This window comes from Panulirus ornatus, chromosome 3 (assembly GCF_036320965.1).
Source record: "Panulirus ornatus isolate Po-2019 chromosome 3, ASM3632096v1, whole genome shotgun sequence".
Lineage (NCBI taxonomy): Eukaryota > Metazoa > Arthropoda > Malacostraca > Decapoda > Palinuridae > Panulirus > Panulirus ornatus.
The window spans coordinates 18,228,125-18,247,980 of record NC_092226.1 but is presented as its reverse complement, the minus strand read 5'-3'; the positions used below and the strand labels follow the sequence as shown (position 1 = coordinate 18,247,980).

General features: G+C 40.3%; 1 protein-coding gene across 10 annotated transcripts in view; it reads left to right on the top strand.

Annotated features, from left to right (window-relative positions):
• The window catches only part of LOC139760964 (eukaryotic elongation factor 2 kinase-like), a 145,773-nt gene that overhangs the window by 63,583 nt on the left and 62,334 nt on the right, over positions 1-19,856 (top strand). For 8 of the 10 annotated variants that reach the window (XM_071684767.1, XM_071684747.1, XM_071684754.1 and 5 more), the window contains 5 exons: positions 7,390-7,500; positions 9,356-9,500; positions 11,269-11,441; positions 15,907-16,024; positions 19,481-19,534. In XM_071684767.1, coding sequence (XP_071540868.1) covers positions 7,406-7,500; positions 9,356-9,500; positions 11,269-11,441; positions 15,907-16,024; positions 19,481-19,534 — 585 coding nt within the window. In that variant the 5' untranslated portion in view covers positions 7,390-7,405. Of the gene's footprint in view, positions 1-4,589; positions 5,219-5,351; positions 5,547-7,389; positions 7,501-9,355; positions 9,501-11,268; positions 11,442-15,906; positions 16,025-19,480; positions 19,535-19,856 lie in introns of those variants that run through there. The other 2 variants (XM_071684761.1, XM_071684760.1) reach the window with 2 other exon arrangements.

Genomic DNA, 19,856 nt, shown 5'->3' with positions numbered 1-19,856 from the left:
AGAGGTGTGGAAATAAAAAGTGTGGTTGAGACAGCAGAAGAGGGTGTGTTAAAATGGTTTGGACATATGGAGAGAGTGAGTGAGGAAAGGTTGACAAAGAGGATGTATGTATCAGAGCATACAGGTGGGTGAGAGGCGTGCAAGGAATAGGGTAAATTGGAATGATGTGGTATACTAGGGTTGACATGCTTTCAGTGGACTGAACCAGGCATGTGAAGCATCTGGGGTAAACCATGAAAAGGTCTGTGGGGCCTGGATGTGGATAGGGAGCTGTGGTTTTGGTGCATAACACGTGACAGCTAGAGACAAAGTGTGAATGAATGTGGCCTTTTTTTGTCTCTTCTCATGATGGTAACTAGACGAAGCTAGGGGTAGAGATGCTTTTTTGTATGATGTGGGATGGCGCCGGGAATGAATGAAGGCGAGCAAGTATGAATATGTACATGTGTGTATATATATATGTCTGTGTATGTGTATGTATATTCGCTGCCAAGACCACTCCCAGATATCTAAAACACTTGACTTCCTCCAGTTTTTCTCCATTCAAACTTACCTCCCAATTAAACTGTCCCTCAACCATGGTGAACCTAATAACCTTGCTTGTATTCACATATACTCTCAACTTTTTCCTTTCATACACTTTTACAAACTCGGTCACCAACTTCTTCAGTTTCTCTCTTGAATCAGCCACCAGTGCTGTATCATCAGCGAACAGATACTGACTCACTTCCCAGGCCCTCTCATCCCAACAGACTGCATACTTAACCCTCTCTCCAAAACTTCCATTTACCTCCTTAACCACCCCATCCATAAATATGTTAAACACCCATGTATATTAAACACCCATGGGGACATCACACACCCCTGCCACAGACCAGCATTCACAGGGAAGCAATTACTCTCCTCTCTTCCTACTCATACACATGCCTTACACCCATGATAAAAACTTCTCACTGGCTCTAGCAGCTTACCTCCCACACCATATATTCTTAAGACCTTCCACAAAACATCTCTTTCAACCCTATCATATGCCTTCTCCACATCCATAAGTGCTACTTACAAATCCACCTGTTTTTCTGAGTATTTTACTCATATTTTCTTCAAAGTAAACACCTGATCCACACATCCTCTCTCACTTCGAAAACCACACTGCCCCTACCCAGTCTGATATTCTGTATATGCCTTCACCCTCTCATTCAATACCCTCCCATACAATTTTCCGGGAATACTCTACAAAATTATGCCTCTGTAGCTTGCACACTCACCTTTATCCCTTTGGCCTTTTTTACAGTGGCACCCTACATGGACTCTGCTGATCCTCAGGCACTTCACCATGATCCATACATACATTGAATATCCTTACCAACCAATCAACAACACAATCACTCCCTTTCTTAATAAACTCTACTGCAATGCCATCCTACCCTGTTCCCTTTCTGGATTTCACCTTCCGCAAGATTTTCATCTCATTGCTCTTCACCAAACCACTCTCCCTGACTCTTTTACTTCTCTTCATGGGACAAAACCATTTCAATACACCCTCTTCTGCTCTCTCAACCACACTAGTTTTATTACCAAACATCTCTCCTACCCTTTCATTACTTACACGATCAAACCACCTCACACCACATATTGTCCTCAAACATTTCATTTCCAACACATCCTCCTCCCTCCGTGCAGTTCTATCCATAGCCCATGCCTCACAACTATATAACAATGTTGGAACCACTATTCCTTCAAACATACCCAATTTTGCTTTCTGTGATAAAAGTTTTTTGCCTTTTAAAACATTCTTCAACTCTCCAGAAAACCTTTGCCCCCCAAACCCCCCCCCAAAGTGACTCACTTCCCCTTCCTGGTTTCCCTCCGTTTCCAAATCCCTTTCCAATATCTAAAACCCTTTACTTCCTCCAGTTTTTTCCCCCATTCAAACTTACCTCCCAATTTACTTTTCCCTCAACCCCCGAAACCAAAAAACCTTGCTCTTATTCACATTTCTCTTAAACTTTTTCCTTTTAAACACTTTTCCCAAAATCAGTCACCAAAATTTTGAAGTTTCTCAAAACCCGCTTTAGCCACCAGGCCCCCTGTATCATTAGCAAACAAAAAATTGACTCACTTCCTTGTGCGCAGGAGGATGGATGTGCTGGAAATGAGATGTTTGAGGACAATGTGTGGTGTGAGGTGGTTTGATCGAGTAAGTAACGTAAGGGTAAGAGAGATGTGTGGAAATAAAAAGAGCGTGGTTGAGAGAGCAGAAGAGGGTGTTTTGAAATGGTTTGGGCACATGGAGAGAATGAGTGAGGAAAGATTGACCAAGAGGATATATGTGTCGGAGGTGGAGGGAACGAGGAGAAGAGGGAGACCAAATTGGAGGTGGAAAGATGGAGTGAAAAGGATTTTGTGTGATCGGGGCCTGAACATGCAGGAGGGTGAAAGGAGGGCAAGGAATAGAGTGAATTGGAGCGATGTGGTATACAGGGGTTGACGTGCTGTCAGTGGATTGAATCAAGGCATGTGAAGCGTCTGGGGTAAACCATGGAAGGCTGTGTAGGTATGTATATTTGCGTGTGTGGACGTGTGTATGTACATGTGTATGGGGGGGGTTGGGCCATTTCTTTCGTCTGTTTCCTTGCGCTACCTCGCAAACGCGGGAGACAGCGACAAAGTATAAAAAAAAAAAAAAAAAAAAAAAAAAAAGTTTGTCTTTCATTTTAAACCAGGTATTTGTGATCACCAGTCCTTTTTCAGCTCACTAATGTACAAGCTCTTCACCATTTCCATTTACAATACTGAACACCCCATGTACACCTATTATACCCTCAACTGTCTCGTGCATCAAAGCGGCTAACACACTCACTCAGCTGCTCCCAAAACACATGCCTCTCATGATTTTTCTTCTCATTACCAGGTGCATAGGCCCCAATAATTACCCATCTTTCTCCATCCACTTTCAGTTTTACACTCTATCACACACTCCCACAACTCCTGCTTTAGGAGTAGTGCCACTCCTTCCTTTGCTCGTGTCCTTTCACCAACCCCTGACTTTACTCCCAAGACATTCCCAAACCACTCTTCCCCTTTATCCTTGAGCTTCGTTTCACTGAGAGGGAAAACATCCAAGTTCCTGTCCTCAAACATAATACCCATCTCTCCTTTCTTCTCATCTTGGTTACAACCACACACACAATTAGACACCCTAATCTGAGCCTTCGAGGAGGATGAGCACTCCCCGCATGACTCCTTCATCTGTTTCCCCTTTTAGAAAGTTAAAAACAATATATATGTTTATATTTATTTATAGATTTATTATACTTTGTCGCTATCTCCAGCATTAACGAGGTAATGCAAGGAAACAGACAAAAGAATGGTCAACCCACCCACATACACATATATATACATACACGTTACACACACACATATACATACCTATACATCTCAACGTATACATATATATACACACACAGACATATACATATATACACATGCACATAATTCATACTGTCTACCCTTATTCATTCCTGTCGCCACCCCGCCACATAATGAAATACCAACCCCCTCCCCCCGCATGTGCGCGAGTTAGCGCTAGGAAAAGACGACAAGTCCACATTTGTTCACACCCAGTCTCTAGCCATCATGTATAATGCACTGAAACCACAGCTCCCTTTCCACTTACAGGCCCCACAGAACTTTCCATGGTTTGTCCCAGATGCTTCACATGCCCTGGTTTAATCCATGGACAGCACGTCGACCCTGGTATACCACATCGTTCCAATTCACTCTATTCCTTGCATGCCTTTCACCCTCCTGCATGTTCAGGCCTCAATCACTCAAAGTCTTTTTCACTCCATCTTTCCACCACCAATTTGGTCCCCCACTTCTCCTCATTCCCTCCACCTCTGGACACATATATTCTCTTGGTCAATCTTTCCTCACTCATTCTCTCCATGTGACCAAACCATTTCAAAAAACCCTCTTCTGCTCTCTCAACCACACTCTTTTTATTTCCACACATCTCTCTTACCCTTACATTACTTACTCGATCAAACCACGTCACACCACATATTGTCCTCAAACATCTCATTTCCAGCACATCCATCCTCCTGCGCACAACTTCTATCTATAGCCCACGCCTCGCAACCATATAACATTGTTGGAACCACTATTCCTTCAAACATACCCATTTTTGCTTTTCGAGATAATGTTCTCGACTTCCACACTTTCTTCAACACTCCCAGAACTTTCGCCCCTTCCCCCATCCTTTGATTCACTTCCGCTTCCATGGTTCCATCTGCTGCCAAATCCACTCCCGAATATCTAAAACACCTCACTTCCTCCAGTTTTTCTCATTCATACTTACCTCCCAGTTGACTTGTCCCTCAACCCTACTGTACCTAATAACCTTGCTCTTATTCACATTTACTCACAGCTTTCTTCTTTCAAACACTTTACCAAACTCAGTCACCAGCTTTTGCAGTTTCTCACATGAATCAGCCACCAGTGCTGTAGATAGAGTTGTGCGGAGGAGGGTGGATGTGCTGGAAATGAGATGTTTGAGGACAATATGTGGTGTGAGGTGGTTCGATCGAGTAAGTGATAATAGGGTAAGAGAGATGTGTGGTAATATAAAGAGTGTGGTTGAGAGAGAAGAAGAGGGTGTTTTGAAATGGTTCAGAAACCTTTAGGGTGGAAGTGAGAATGGGATGGGGCTCAGCAAGGGTGAAGCTCCCTTCCTAGGCACACATATAGATAATTTCAAGAGTTAGCACTTGGATCAGAAATCTAATATTAGATGTGTCTGATTCTTGGTCGTCTTTGGGTCCCATTGATGATAGTGCTTATATGGCATATTGTTGGCTACTTTATTTGGAGAATTTGTGTATTATTGAATAATGATTTTAGAACTGACAGGATGAACAAGTTCTTAAAAGACATCCTTGATAAAAAGAAATCTCATTTTGCTACCAAACTTGAAGTGACTTTTAGATATATTGAAACCAGTGTGTCAAGAATACCCAGATTGTCTATGTGCAGATTTCTAACAGCTATGCTTTTATAATTTTCAGGCTTTTGTACTATGCTGCATATTTCTAATTCTCTTGGCACATGACAGATGCAGTCATGATTTTAAGGCTGTGGCACTAGTGATTTTAAGGGGTCTTTATCACATCAGATGGACGGGAGAATTGACCATGATGAGATGATTTGATAAATATCAGTAAGGACAGCTTTATTTATTCTGCAGCAGCTATTTGCCAAGATTAGGTAGCCCTATGATGTTGTGAATGCTTAAGTTCCTTGGCTTGACTCTCCCACATCCTTGTGTTGCACCCCTTATTTCAAACTGCAGATTATTATGGGATTTATTTATATTTTCAGTGTTATGTTTAATAGTGGAAAGTTTTCCTTACACACTGGGGATCCTGAGTTGTGAAGGGACCTTTGTAGCTTGACTTATTGTGCATTATAAACAAACATGCTAATCTGGAGGTGAAGGAAAACATAATCTAAGTGGAATGTCATCTTTAAACCTCATTTTTCTGAAAGTAAGTTACAGCAAATTTAAGTTCTTAAAACGTCTTCGTAGTTCAATTATACTATATTTGTTTCATTATGATTTCCTTATTAGATTATACAGTGAAAAAGATTATCTTGTTTTCATTTGCCTCTAGATTTTTTCTCCTTTTTTGTGCTGCTTGTTTCTCACTCCATCACATATAAGAATGTATTTAACTCAGTGAATTGCAGTGTAAAAACTGTATGGTAACACTAAAAATGTTGCATTGTGGGTTCAGGAAACAAAAATATTTAAGCTAACTACTTTTGTTTTTTTACTTTGTTTTTAGCTGAATTCCTGTAGATTGGGATTTTGTTGCAAATTTTATTTTTTAGTTTCAGTACAATTATTTAGTTGTTTAGTGTAGTAGAAAATTCTTAAATATGTATTGTATACCATGATTTTCATTGACGTTAGGTTTGAAAAAATCTATATATTGTATGTAAATTGTATGTAAATGATCATTATCTTGTGGAGGCGAAGGTAAAGATTTGTAGAGGTTTTCAGAAAAGAAGAGAGAATGTTGGGGTGAAGAGAGTGGTGAGAGTAAGTGAGCTTGGGAAGGAGACTTGTGTGAGGAAGTACCAGGAGAGACTGAGTACAGAATGGAAAAAGGTGAGAACAAAGGACGTAAGGGGAGTGGGGGAGGAATGGGATGTATTAAGGGAAGCAGTATTGGCGTGCGCAAAAGATGCTTGTGGCATGAGAAGCATGGGAGGTGGGCAGATTAGAAAGGGTAGTGAGTGTTGGGATGAAGAAGTAAGATTATTAGTGAAAGAGAAGAGAAAGGCATTTGGATGATTTTTGCAGGGAAATAATGCAAATGATTGGGAGATGTATAAAAGAAAGAGGCAGGAGGTCAAGAGAAAGGTGCAAGAGGTGAAAAAGAGGGCAAATGAGAGTTGGGGTGAGAGAGTATCATTAAATTTTAGGGAGAATAAAAAGATTTGGGAGTGGATTTGGCAGCGGATGGAACCATGGAAGCAGAAGTGAATCATAGGGTGGGGGAGGGGACGAAAGTTCTTGGAGTGTTGAAAAATGTGTGGAAGTCGAGAACGTTATCTTGAAAAGCAAAAATGGGTATGTTTGAAGGAATAGTGGTTCCAACAATGTTATATGGTTGCGAGACATGGGCTATAGAAAGAGTTGTGCAGAGGAGGGTGGATGTGCTGGAAATGAGATGTTTGAGGACAGTATGATGTGTGAGGTGGTTTGATCGAGTAAGTAATGAAAGGGTAAGAGAGATGTGTGGTAATAAAAAGAGTGTGGTTGAGAGAGCATAAGGTGTTTTGAAATGCTTTGGTCACATGGAGAGAATGAGTGAGGAAAGATTGACAAAGAGGATATATGTGTCAGAGGTGGAGGGAATGAGGAGAAGTGGGAGACCAAATTGGAGGTGGAAAGATGGAGTGAAAAAGATTTTAAGTGATTGGGGCCTGAACATGCAGGAGGGTGAAAGGCGTTCAAGGAATAGAGTGAATTGGAACGATGTGGTATACCGGGGTCGACATGCTGTCAGTGGATTGAACCAGGGCATGTGAAGCGTCTGGGGTAAACCATGGAAAGTTTTATGGGGTCTGGATGTGGAAAGAGAGCTGTGGTTTTGGTGCATTATACATGACAGCTAGAGACTAAGTGTGAATGAATGTTGCCTTTGTTGTCTTTTCCTAGCGCTACCTTGTGCACATGCGGGGAGGGGGTTTTCATTTCATGCGTGATGGGGTGGCGACAGGAATGAATAAATAGATATGTAGATTTTGCATTGTACAGAATTAGGCTTTGAATGTACTTTCAGTTGCTAAAACACTTAATCTTACCTACTTCCATTACAGTTATTAAGTCATCACGATGGTGTTGGTGGAACGTACAATGAGTGAGTCATCTGATGACATAAACATCCGACCATTGGAATTAGAAGATTTAAGGAGGAGACTGGAAGAAAGGTTCGTCTTGATTTGAAATTATTTTTAAGGAAATGGCTGGATGAATACCATTGGCTTAATAGATTAGTTGTGGCCCTTACAGAAAAGGAAGTTTTGCCATTTTTGTACACTGGAAATTTCACAGCATATCAAGATATATTGGTCACACATATATATTTCTGAAGTATACCAATAGATGACTCAGTTTTTCATGGTGAGTTCTATATAAAATCCAGGTTTGGTATGCGAAGTATGTTCGATAATTCAGCATACAGCTGTTGTATGTGAGTAATACATTATGGATATAGAAACAGGCTACCCTGGCTGGTGCAGCGTCTCTTAAGTATATCAGTCAGTAACTGGATGATAATGTTCTCATCACTTACTGTAAACCTCTCTTCATGTAACACAGTAAGGCGCCAGGAATCGATCAAATATGGTACGACTGTCTTTCTAGCATTTCTTTAATGTGGGCTAGGGACAGGATTACAGAAGGATAGAGGTTAGGCATTATTGCTGAGCTAGGTGTTCTCAAAAATAGGGATAGACAGCAGAAAGTGTGGGCAGTGTTCAGGCAGTAACAAGTGTTGCTATATGAGGAAATTTTAGAAGATAGGGGAAAGGACAGCCGTTACAGGTGGAACTGTTACACGGCAAGATGTGGGGGTTGAGTGTAACAGGTTGGATTTCTGAGGTTTATTTGTGTAAAGGTTGGTTAGGTAAAGGGCTGGACAGATTACACCCCCTCCCCCTCCTTTAGAATTGATGGGCACTTAAGGTTGCATAGCTAGGGAGGGCCAAAACCAAATAAAGGAAGGGAATAAGAAAACTATGGTAGCCATGTTTGTTACATCCATGTACCCATATACCTTAATTTGTTAGAGCAGGTACTAACCATATTGTGGTTGGTTAGTGTAGAAATTGTCCGAAGTTATTGAGTAGGAGATAACCTTGGTGATTCACGAAGGATCTGAAAAGGAATGCAGTAATAAGTAAAAGGTAAAAGCATGTATTATTAGCAGGTACATTATTAGTATATCAGTTATTAAGAATAATTATGAAAGGGTAGCATTAGTTAGGGAAGAGGTCTGTGATGACACAGGGCAAAACTGGAGCCAGAGTTGGGGATCAGAGGTAATGTGGGGGAAGAATGGCACCTCTTGCAAACCCTCACTTTACCTGCAAGGTCAAAGATGGTGTTCTTCAGAATTATTTAATTAGATTAATGATGATTTATTATGTTATAAGGAAAGTTATAGGACAATTATCTGAAAGACTGTCCCACAATTTATGAGATTAACAAAGTTGTAAGCAGTGTGTGAGGATTGATTGACCTTTTGTGAACCAAGTGAAACCTGTGGCTATGGGTAGGCCTACCTGTAGGTTTAAGCGAGTTTTTCAAATTTTTTTCGTTTATGATGGGCTGAGAGGAAAATGCGATGAGAAAGTGAAAATATGTCTGCAGCCCTGCCTTTTGGAAAATGGTAGGAGCAATAGATAGAAGTAGTAGGTAGAAGCATTAGGTAAAAACTTTAGGTAGAAGTAGGAGGTAGGAACATTAGGCAGAGGCATTAGGTAAAAGCAGTCAGTAGGAACATTAGGTAGTAAAAGGTGAGGCACCAAAAGCTGAAATGTAGCCATGGAGTTCACAAGTTATGGTGATATATTGCATTGGCTACCCCCTTGAGGAGTTCCAGAGTGGAACAGGCATCAGAGATAGATAGACAGATAGAAACTTCTGTATTTCAAGAGAATATTATAGAGAGTATCTCAGGCTTTCAAGACACTTCCTGGGAGAGAAGTTTTTTTCAGTTTTTCAATGTCTAAATTATTCTTCATGAAAGATTTGTTGAAATAATTTGTATCTTTTTTCCAGTGATGATGAGTGCCAGTCACAGTCAGGTGACAGTGGCAATCGCTTCTTCTCAACAGTATTCCAAGTGGGTCTCAAGAGAAAAAGGGAGAAAGCAGTTGATAAGAAGTTCATGGCAAGAATGGCCTGGAAAAATGCTGCAATGAAGGTCAGCACAATTTTCATTATTAGCAAGTAATGCCATAATGTGTTGAACTGTGATATATATCATTCTGATGAATTATGTTTACCTAACTCTGAAAACATTCTGCACCTTCACTTGGAGTTCCTTGTAGACCCTCATATGATGTCAGTATGGATCTTTAGTTAAAACTTTCCCTATAACAGTCTTACAAGTTAAATCTGGAAAAAATAACAACTTTTAATCATCTTAGATTTTTTTATAGTGACCAACATGGCACAGGCAAATAACATGACTTAATGAAGGCCATTTCAGATGAAAGAAAACATGTTAAAGAGAAAGAAAGTAGACATATTTCAGGACTCCACAAGTGTTTGTGGAGTCGACTCATAAAGGAAAAAGATTATATGAAGAAGTAAGCATCTCTTAAAGGAAGAAAGATTATATGAAGAAGTAAGCATCTCTTAAAGGAAGAAAGATTATATGAAGAAGTAAGCATCCAATCTTTGAGTGGCTGGTCTCCACATAGAAGTGTGGGAATCAGCAGCCACATGTGTGCCATGGGTCCAAACCTTGGGGATTAGGGACACATGCAGGTAGTTCATGAGAACAGTGGCCAAGGTAATACCTATAGGATAGAGAGAAAGCGGCAACATCATGGTGTATGGAAAGGGAAAGATTAAGAGAGGTAATGCCTGGAGAATTAATGAGAAGGAATTAATGTTACAGGGAATTTTGATGCCAGATCAAGAAAATATACATGTCTATCTATGTCTCTGACAACTGTTCCAAATGTGATTCCTTCAAGGGGGTGACCACAACAATAGTCTCCTGAACTAAAGAACTTAAGTGCCAGTTCTTATCCTTTAGAGCCTCACCCTAAACAGGTCACAAGCAGAAAGCAACTCTAGTGCAGTGTTTGCAGAGGATCCTACCTAATGTTCCTACTGACTACTTCTACCTAATGCTCCTGCTTATATGTCCCTATGCCACCCCCTGCATCAGTGAGGTAGCACCAGGAAACAGATGAAAAGGCCACATCTGCTCACTCATTCTCTAGGTGTCATGTGTAATGCACTGAAACCACAGCTCTCTATCCACATCCAGGCCCCACAGACTTTCCATGGTTTACCCCAGAAGTTTCACATGCCATGGTTCAGTCCATTGACAGCACATTAACCGTAGTATACCACATTGTTCCAATTCACTCTATTCCATGCATGCCTTTCACCTTCCTGCATGTTCAGGCCCCGATTGCTCAAAATCTTTTTCAGTCCATCCTTCCACCTCCAATTTGGTCTCCTGCTTTTCCTTGTTCCCTCCACCTCCGACACATATATCTTTCGTGAATCTTTCCTCACTGGTTCTCTCCATATGTCCAAACTACTTCAATACTCCCTCTTCTATTCTATCAACCACATTCATTTTATTACCACACATCTCTCTTATCATTACATTACTTTGCTCATTAGTTTTTACTTTTTGCTTTTTTGGTGGGATATGAGGCAAAGCAGATGCCTCTTGTTTACAGTGTGATGTGTAACCAGTGATTACACTTTACATCTTTTATTTCTTATATCTCTTTTTAATTAGTTTTGTGCTCTCACTAACCTTTGAATGATATCAGGGAATTTTCCTTTACTTGGTCATCTTCATCTGTTGCACAGGCACCTCTCCTCATTGAAGAATTCTTTCATTCATAGTTAACTCAGATAATCATCCCTTTAGATCCCATTGTTTTAGAGTTTTCAAATTCGTATGATTTTAAGTAATCCATACTGAATTTCCATTTTAGGCCCGTGCTCTTGGAGATCCTTGGGAGAAATTCCATTTGGACACGTACAAGACTGAGAATGCTAGACGTCACCGGTACAATGCATTGCGGCAGACCTGGGCAGTAGATGATGTGGTGGTGAAAATGGAGGACCATCCTTTCAGCCATGGAGCTATGAGGGAGTGTTTTCGAATGTATGTTCCTAAAGCATTTTTTCCATTTGTACCTTTTTATCTTTGAAAATATTTTATAAAACCATGAAGAATTCTTTATAGGTATCTACTTTCTATTTCTTTTGATATAAAACAGTACCTGTGATACTTTGTATCATTATATCTGCTTGATATATAGATTAAAGATATGATGATGCTGTGATAAAGGAAACTATAATGTTTTATCAAGCTTAATGGAGTTCATTAGTTATGGAGACTCTATTGCCATGGCCACCTCCTTGAGGGAGTTCCAAATGGAAACATTTGTTAGAGATATGTATATATAGAATAGATATACAGGTGAACCCTTTCAGATACACTATTTCTTTTCCTTACTGTATGTCTTTTGAGTAAGAAATATTTTCTAGGAATTTCTCTTGGAAAATCAGTGTTGGGACCTTGTAATCTCTGTCATTCTGCTGGGAAAAAACTGCATTTTCCTATCTGTCCATACTCCCAACTAGATAGCAACAGGTAGCTTGTTTTGGGTCCATCCTTGGCCATTCAGAAACTGCCACAGAGATGAAGTTATCAACCCTCTTGCTCATGGCTGCTCACACCTCAGGCTGTCTAGGTCATGTAGTCAGGATATGCTACTATACTTGTTTTTTTCCATCCCTTGGACATGTATGCTTTTTTTTATATATATATATGTATGATTAGTTTATCGAGAGAGAAGCCACTTTTCAAGTCTAGAATCAGCAGCAGGAACATTTTTTCATCACTTTTTCTATTCCATAAAAATGAGTCATTAAGAAAAGACTGACTTTGGATCTATCTTTTCTGAATTATTTATTTGTTATTTTATTTTGCTTTGTTGCTGTCTCCCGCGTTAGCGAGGTAGCACAAGGAAACAGACGAAAGAATGTCCCAACCCACCCACATACACATGTATATACATACACGTCCACTCACGCAAATATACATACCTATACATCTCAACGTTTACAAAAATATACACACACAGACATATACATATATACACATGTTCATAATTCATACTGTCTGCCTTTATTCATTCCCATCGCCACCCTGCCACACATGAAATAACAACCCCCTCCTCCCTCATGTGTGCGAGGTAGCGCTAGGAAGACAACAAAAGGCCCCATTCGTTTACACTCAGTCTCTAGCTGTCATATAATAATGCACCGAAACCACAGCTCGCTTTCCACATCCAGGCCCCACAAAACTTTCCATGGTTTACTCCAGATGCTTCACATACCCTGGTTCATTCCATTGACAGCACATCGACCCCAGTATACCACATTGTTCCAATTCACTCTATTCCTCGCACGCCTTTCACCCTCCTGCATGTTCAGGCCCCGATCACTCAAAATCTTTTTCACTCCATCTTTCCACCTCTAGTTCGGTCTCCCATTTCTCCTCGTTCCCTCCATCTGTGACACATATGTCCTCTTGGTCAGTCTTTCCTCACTCATTCTCTCCCTGTGACCAAACCATTTCAAAACACCCTCTTCTGCTCTCTAAACCACACTCTTTTTATTACCACACATCTCTCTTACCCTATTATAACTTACTCGATCAAACCACTTTTCACCACATATTGTCCTCAAACATCTCATTTCCAACACATCCACCCTCCTGCGCACAGCTCTATCCATAGCCCACACCTTGCAACCATACAACATTGTTGGAACGACTATTCCTTCAAACATACCCATTTTTGCTTTTCGAGATAATGTTCTCGACTTCCACACATTCTTCAAGGCTCCCAGAACTTTCACCCCTTCCCCCACCCTATGATCCACTTCCGCTTCCATGGTTCCATCCGATGCCAAATCCACTCCCAGATATCTAAAACACTTCACTTCCTTCAGTTTTTCTCCATTCAAATTTACTTGCCAATTGACTTGACCCTCAACCCTACTGTACCTAATAACCTTGCTCTTATTCACATTTACTCTCAGCTTTCTTCTTTCACACACTTTGCCAAACTCAGTCACCAGCTTCTGCAGTTTCTCACATGAATCAGCCACCAGCGCTGTATCATCAGCGAACAACAACTGACTCACTTCCCAAGCTCTCTCATCCACAACAGACTGCATACTTGCCCCTCTTTCCAAAACTCTTACATTCACCTCCCTAACAACCCCATCCATAAACAAATTAAACACCATGGAGACATGACGCACCCCTGCTGCAAACCAACATTCACTGAGAACCAATCACTTTTCTCTCTTCCTACACGTACACATGCCTTACATCCTCGATAAAAACTTTTCACTGCTTCTAACAACTTACCTCCCACACCATATATTCTTAATACCTTCCACAGAGCATCTCTATCAGCTCCATCATATGCCTTCTCTAGATCCATAAATGCTACATACAAATCCATTTGCTTTTCTAAGTATTTCTCAAATACATTCTTCAAAGCAAAGCACCTGATCCACACATCCTCTTCCACTTCTGAAACCACACTGCTCTTCCCCAATCTGATGCTCTGTACATGCCTTCACCCTCTCAATCAATATTTTTTATTTTTATTTTTTATTTTGCTTTGTCGCTGTCTCCCACGTTAGCGAGGTAGCGCAAGGAAACAGACGAAAGAATGGCCCAACCCACCCACATACACATGTATATATATACACGTCCACACACGCAAATATACATACCTATACATCTCAATGTACACATATATATACACACACAGACATATACATATATACACATGTACATAATTCATACTTTCTGCCTTTATTTATTTCCATTGCCACCTCGCCACACATGGAATAACAACCCCCCCCCCCTCATGTGTGCGAGGTAGCGCTAGGAAAAGACAACAAAGGCCCCATTCATTCACACTCAGTCTCTAGCTGTCATGTAATAATGCACCGAAACCACAGCTCCCTTTCCACATCCAGGCCCCACAGAACTTTCCATGGTTTACCCCAGACGCTTCACATGCCCTGGTTCAATCCATTGACAGCACGTCGACCCCAGTATACCACATCGTTCCAATTCACTCTATTCCTTGCACGCCTTTCACCCTCCTGCATGTTCAGGCCCCGATCACTCAAAATCTTTTTCACTCCATCTCTCCACCTCCAGTTTGGTCTCCCACTTCTCCTCGTTCCCTCCACCTCTGACACATATATCCTCTTTGTCAATCTTTCCTCACTCATTCTCTCCATGTGACCAAACCATTTCAAAACACCCTCTTCCGCCCTGGGGATAGGGGAGAAAGAATACTTCCCACGCATTCCTCATGTGTCGTAGAAGGCGACTAAAGGGGGCGGGAACGGGGGGCCAGAAACCCTGCCCTCCTTGTATTTTAACTTGCTAAAAGGGGAAACTCAATCAATACCTTCCCATATAATTTCCCAAGAATACTCAACAAACTTATACCTCTGTAATTTGAACACTCACTTTTATCCCCTTTGCCTTTGTACAATGGCACTATGCAAGCATCCCGCCAATCCTCAGGCACCTCACCATGAGTCATACATACATTAAATAATCTTACCAACCAGTCAACAATACAAGCACCCCCATTTTTGATAAGATATATATATATTTATTTTTTTTTTCTCTTATTATTATACTTAGTTGCTGTCTCCCGCATTAGTGAGGTAGCGCAAGGAAACAGACGAAAGAATGGCCCAACCCACCTACATGCACATGCATATACATTAATGCCCGCCCACGCACGTATACTTACCTATACATTTCAACATATACATACGTATACATACACATGTACATATTCATACTTGCTGCCTTCATCCATTCCCGTCGCCAACCCGCTACACATGAAATGGCACAAGGTAGTGCTAGGAAAAGACAACAAAGGCCACATTCATTCACACTCAGTCTCGAGCTGTCATGTGTAATGCACCGAAACCATAGCTCCCTTTCCACATCCAGGCCCCACAAAACTTTCCATGATTTACTCCCGACGCTTAACATTCCCCGAACCAGGTACCCATTTTATTGACCAACCCCTAAGGGTGGATGAACAGCTGGGTTGACTGTGGACTGACTGCTGTAACCAGGATTAAAACCTTTGTGCTCGACTCTGGGCAGCCCATGATTGCGTCATGGTCAGGAACATTAACTGCTACGCTTCAGGAATCCATAAGTTTACATGTTTACTGATAGTTTTACCTATATTTACAAGTATTTACATGCATTTTTAATGTGGAATAGAATTGAAAAGATGTTAATCTCTGAAGAAGGCACATAAGGTGACACTTATTAGCAACAATACAAATGTCAGAATTTTGGTGCGGATTTAAACAATCCATGAAGATTTGCACACTTACAATGATTCTCAAAGTGTGCTACATAAGTCTTTATGTGATGCCTCCCAGAGTGTAAATGTATAATAGAATCCAACTTGAATGTTAATCATTGAGGTGCTCTAGATGTTATTCATTTTCACCAAAGCTGAATGAAGTTATTTATAGAATTTTATTCCAAACAGGAAGAAGCTTAGTAACTTCTCAAAAGATGATTGGGTACGAGCACACAACTACGTGGCTAAGCGCTATATGGATGAGCACACACCGCGGCATACATACTTTGATGATGTCAGACTCCAGGTCAGTGTTTTGTTTATCTGTATATTCTTCTATGGTGAAGTAGGAAGATATATTTACTCAATGAAAAATGAATACAGGATGGACTTTGAAAGATGTTAAAGAAAGAAGAATAGGAAGACCAAGGATGAGATGAAGGGACAGAATGGGGGAGCATGTGGATGAGGTTTTGAAGATGCATGAGCTGCTTTGTTATGTAGTTCTTGGTGGAACGTTAGATGTAAGTCACTGCATTTCTTTTGAAGTGTAAACACTGCAATGTATATGAAAAACAATGTACCATGTTACAGTCTTTCTTTCAGAATGTACTTTATTGTTTAAGTACTATGAACTAGCAATAGATAATCATTTGGGATGTGGTTTAGGGGGCCCATATGTCTGTAACAGACCCAGAAAGCTTTCCACTCAACTCTGACATACACTATCTCCAGATCCATAAAAGTTGCATACAGTTTACATCTTGCTTGATACATTTCCAGTCATTCTCACCACAGAAATCTGATCCACACATCCTCTACCTTTCTTGAAAACCCCTTATTCTGCATTCAGTCGCTTCCATCACCCCTATCAATCAACACTTACAAAGCTTACACTTTTTGTGGTACTCTTAACAGACTTTTTCCCCTATGATTGCTACATACATCTACAGCACCTTATCTTTTCTTTTGAACAAAGGAACAATAATAGCTTTCACCCAGTCCTCAGGCACAACCTTCTACTTCCAAGCTGATTTACATATCAAATACATCCACTCTTTCATGCTCTCTTCTCCATATGTCAACATTTCAGCTGTAATACCATCCACTTCAGTTGCATTTCCTAACCCCTATTTACTTAAAAAATGTTTCTCTCCACCATCATGGTTTGATTGATCCTGCGTTGATGCCTGTTGCATTAGAGATGGTGCATACCAGACCATGAAACTCTTTCTTTCCCCTGAAACCCATGCTGCTTTCATTTCTGCTCAGAATCATTGCAGAGCTGTTCTTCACACAGTAAAGCACACTTTTATAAAGCCCAACTTAGACTGGTTGAATTGTTTGGCTATGTGTACTGATGGAGCTTCATCTATGATGGGAAATCATGTAGGTCTTGTCACTCGGATTAAAAGAGAAAACACTGATGTCATGATAATTTACTGTTTCTTACAACAGGAAAACTTGGCCTCTCAACGTCTCCAGTTGGAACTCCATGTGGTTCTGAATGATGTTATCCATATTGTGAATTTTATCAAGGCCAGAGCTTTGAACTCATGTATTTTCCATAAAATGTGTGAAGAGATGGGATCACATCACCAGTACTTACTTTTCCACTCTGATGTCTACTGGCTGTCTTGAGGATGAATTCTGGGATGAGTTATTTAACTTAAAACTGAAATAGATGTTTTTTTCTAAGAGAAGAAGCATAAGGTGGCCGACTTCTTCAATGATCCTGCTTGGGTGGCAAAGCTAACTTTTTAGGCGACATTTTCAGGCTCCTGAATGAATTGAACTCTGACATGCAAGGCTGAAATCAAACTATGATGGACATCAGTTAAAGATTGCCTCATTCAAGAAGAAACTTGTACTTTGGAGAGAAAGATTAGCCAGGGGAAAAAGGCTGCCTTTGCAGAATTTAGTGCAGTGCTGGGAGATTTGACAGAGATAGCCCTTGCTGATGTTAAAGTGGTTTTTCAAGATTATTTGAAGAAGCTTCAGGAGGAAATGGACGTATAATTGCCTGAAAATGTTGACCTACGCCAGTATAGCTAGGTTAGGAATGTGTTCGGTGTGAACATCAGTGAAGATGGATAAGATATCCCTGGTTTTCAAGAACTTAAAGATCTATAGGAAAAGTCAGGTGCAGATGCAACATTTCGAAAGTCTCTAGTACTCTGAATTTTGGGTTCATCTCAAGAATAAGCTTATTTTGACTCGTGAAGTTGAAAAGGCTGTTCTCCCTTTTCCAACCATATACCTCTGTGAACAAGTGATTTTCAGCTCTTGTGACGATCAGGACTAAAGCAAGGAACTGTCTGAATCATCAGCATCATTTGCGCTGTGCTATATCTGTCAACATAAAGTCGAATCTGGTAGAACTTACCCATAGAATGAAGGAACATCACGGTAGCCTCTAAAATACATGTTTTCTTCCTTTTAAGTTTTTGCAATGAAGTCCGTTTGAAGAAAAGATTATCAAATTTCTGTCATTTGTGTGATCATCGAAAAGCATCATCATGGTAACTGCAATTTTTGTTTACTAGATTTATAAGCAAATAGGCAAAGAATCAATAGTCAGAAGGGCACACTTATGAAGCAGCATCATAGTTGCCACTCAAAAGTATGTTTTTCTTTGCTTGATTAATTTTGCAATAAATTACATTTGCATGAAGTTGTGCCTTTCATCATCTTCGATCAAGGTAGGAAATCTCAAAATCTACTGGCATTGAATTAAAGTAAAATTCAGTAAAATTTATTGGATTAAACTGAATGAAGTTACAATGAATTTATGTTTCCACCCTGAGGGTCACCAGGCCAAAAATATTCTGTGTTCAGGGTCACGTCCAAAAAAGTTTGGGAAACACTGGTTTAGGCCATCACTCTCATGAGTTGTCTACTTGTATCCTCACCCCCAGGGTTTGGACCTGTGTACATTTGGTAACTGTTTTCTGCAGCTTCTATGTTGAAGCTGTCTACTGAAGGATTGGCTGCCATGATGCCTCTTTCTTCCCTCGGGCAGCCAAGCTGTGGAATTCTCTTCCTTTATTTGTCTTTCCCTCTTCCTAAAACCTTTCTTCTTTTATGAGTCAGATCTGAAAAACCTGGAGAACCCTGATTGATTCTTTCTTTTTTGTTCACTTTTTCTTTCATCTGAGATGGGCATGGTATTGGCATGCTTGCCTGGGCCATGTGGGCTTCTGTTTAAAAGGTCCCTCTATTTCTCTAAGTATTTCCCGTATGCATTCTTCAGACACTAGGTCCATACATCCCCTACTACTCCTGAAACCTTATTGCTCCTCTTCAATCTGATCCTTTGTGTATGACAACTGGGTTTGTTGCCAACCTTGCATGGGATAGGAAGATGAAATGCTAATAAACTAACTTTGGCTGATTTAGCCCCTGATCAGAAAGTTTTTTAGCCATTGATCAAAGAATATGATATCTTATTTTCATAGGCTGAGTATTGCTTTGTGCTTTTGTTGTTGTTAATTCAGACAGGTTACAATGGTAATGCATAGTGATATATCACTCAAGATTAGAGGGGTTGGGTATTTATCATTGTGAAAATGACATGTACTTCGTTCATTATGGTGCTTCATTGAAAGCATTATCTATCTAGTTAATTTTGTTGTTAAGAAGATACAATTGTTTTCTTCGACTGAAACATTTTTTGAATTTTTTTAAGACTATTTGAAATTTTTTTTGTCTGATTAATTTTTTATTGGAATGTATCCATTGATAAATATCTTAATTTTTGCAGATGGATGCAAAACTTTGGGGTGAAGAGTATAATAGACATAACCCACCAAAAAAGGTAAGAGTGTTTGGTGATCTTCATAAAGGTTGTTTTATTCTCAAATTTTGTTTTCAAAGTCTCCCTGTTTATTTCTGAGTATGCTGGGTATCAGGAGGGTTAGTGATGGCTATGTAGTGAGACACTTGTGGTTGTCAGGTTGCAATCCTGTGACCCGGGTAGCTGTCTTTTCTTTCTGCATCACCCACACGTGGAGTGTTGGCATTTTGTTCATAAACATACAATCTCTCCCAGTTGTGCATGACACTTGACTACAGTTAATTCACACAGCTCATTCTTTGCAACTTTAGATTTTTCTGCAGTGAGCACCGTGTACTAGCCT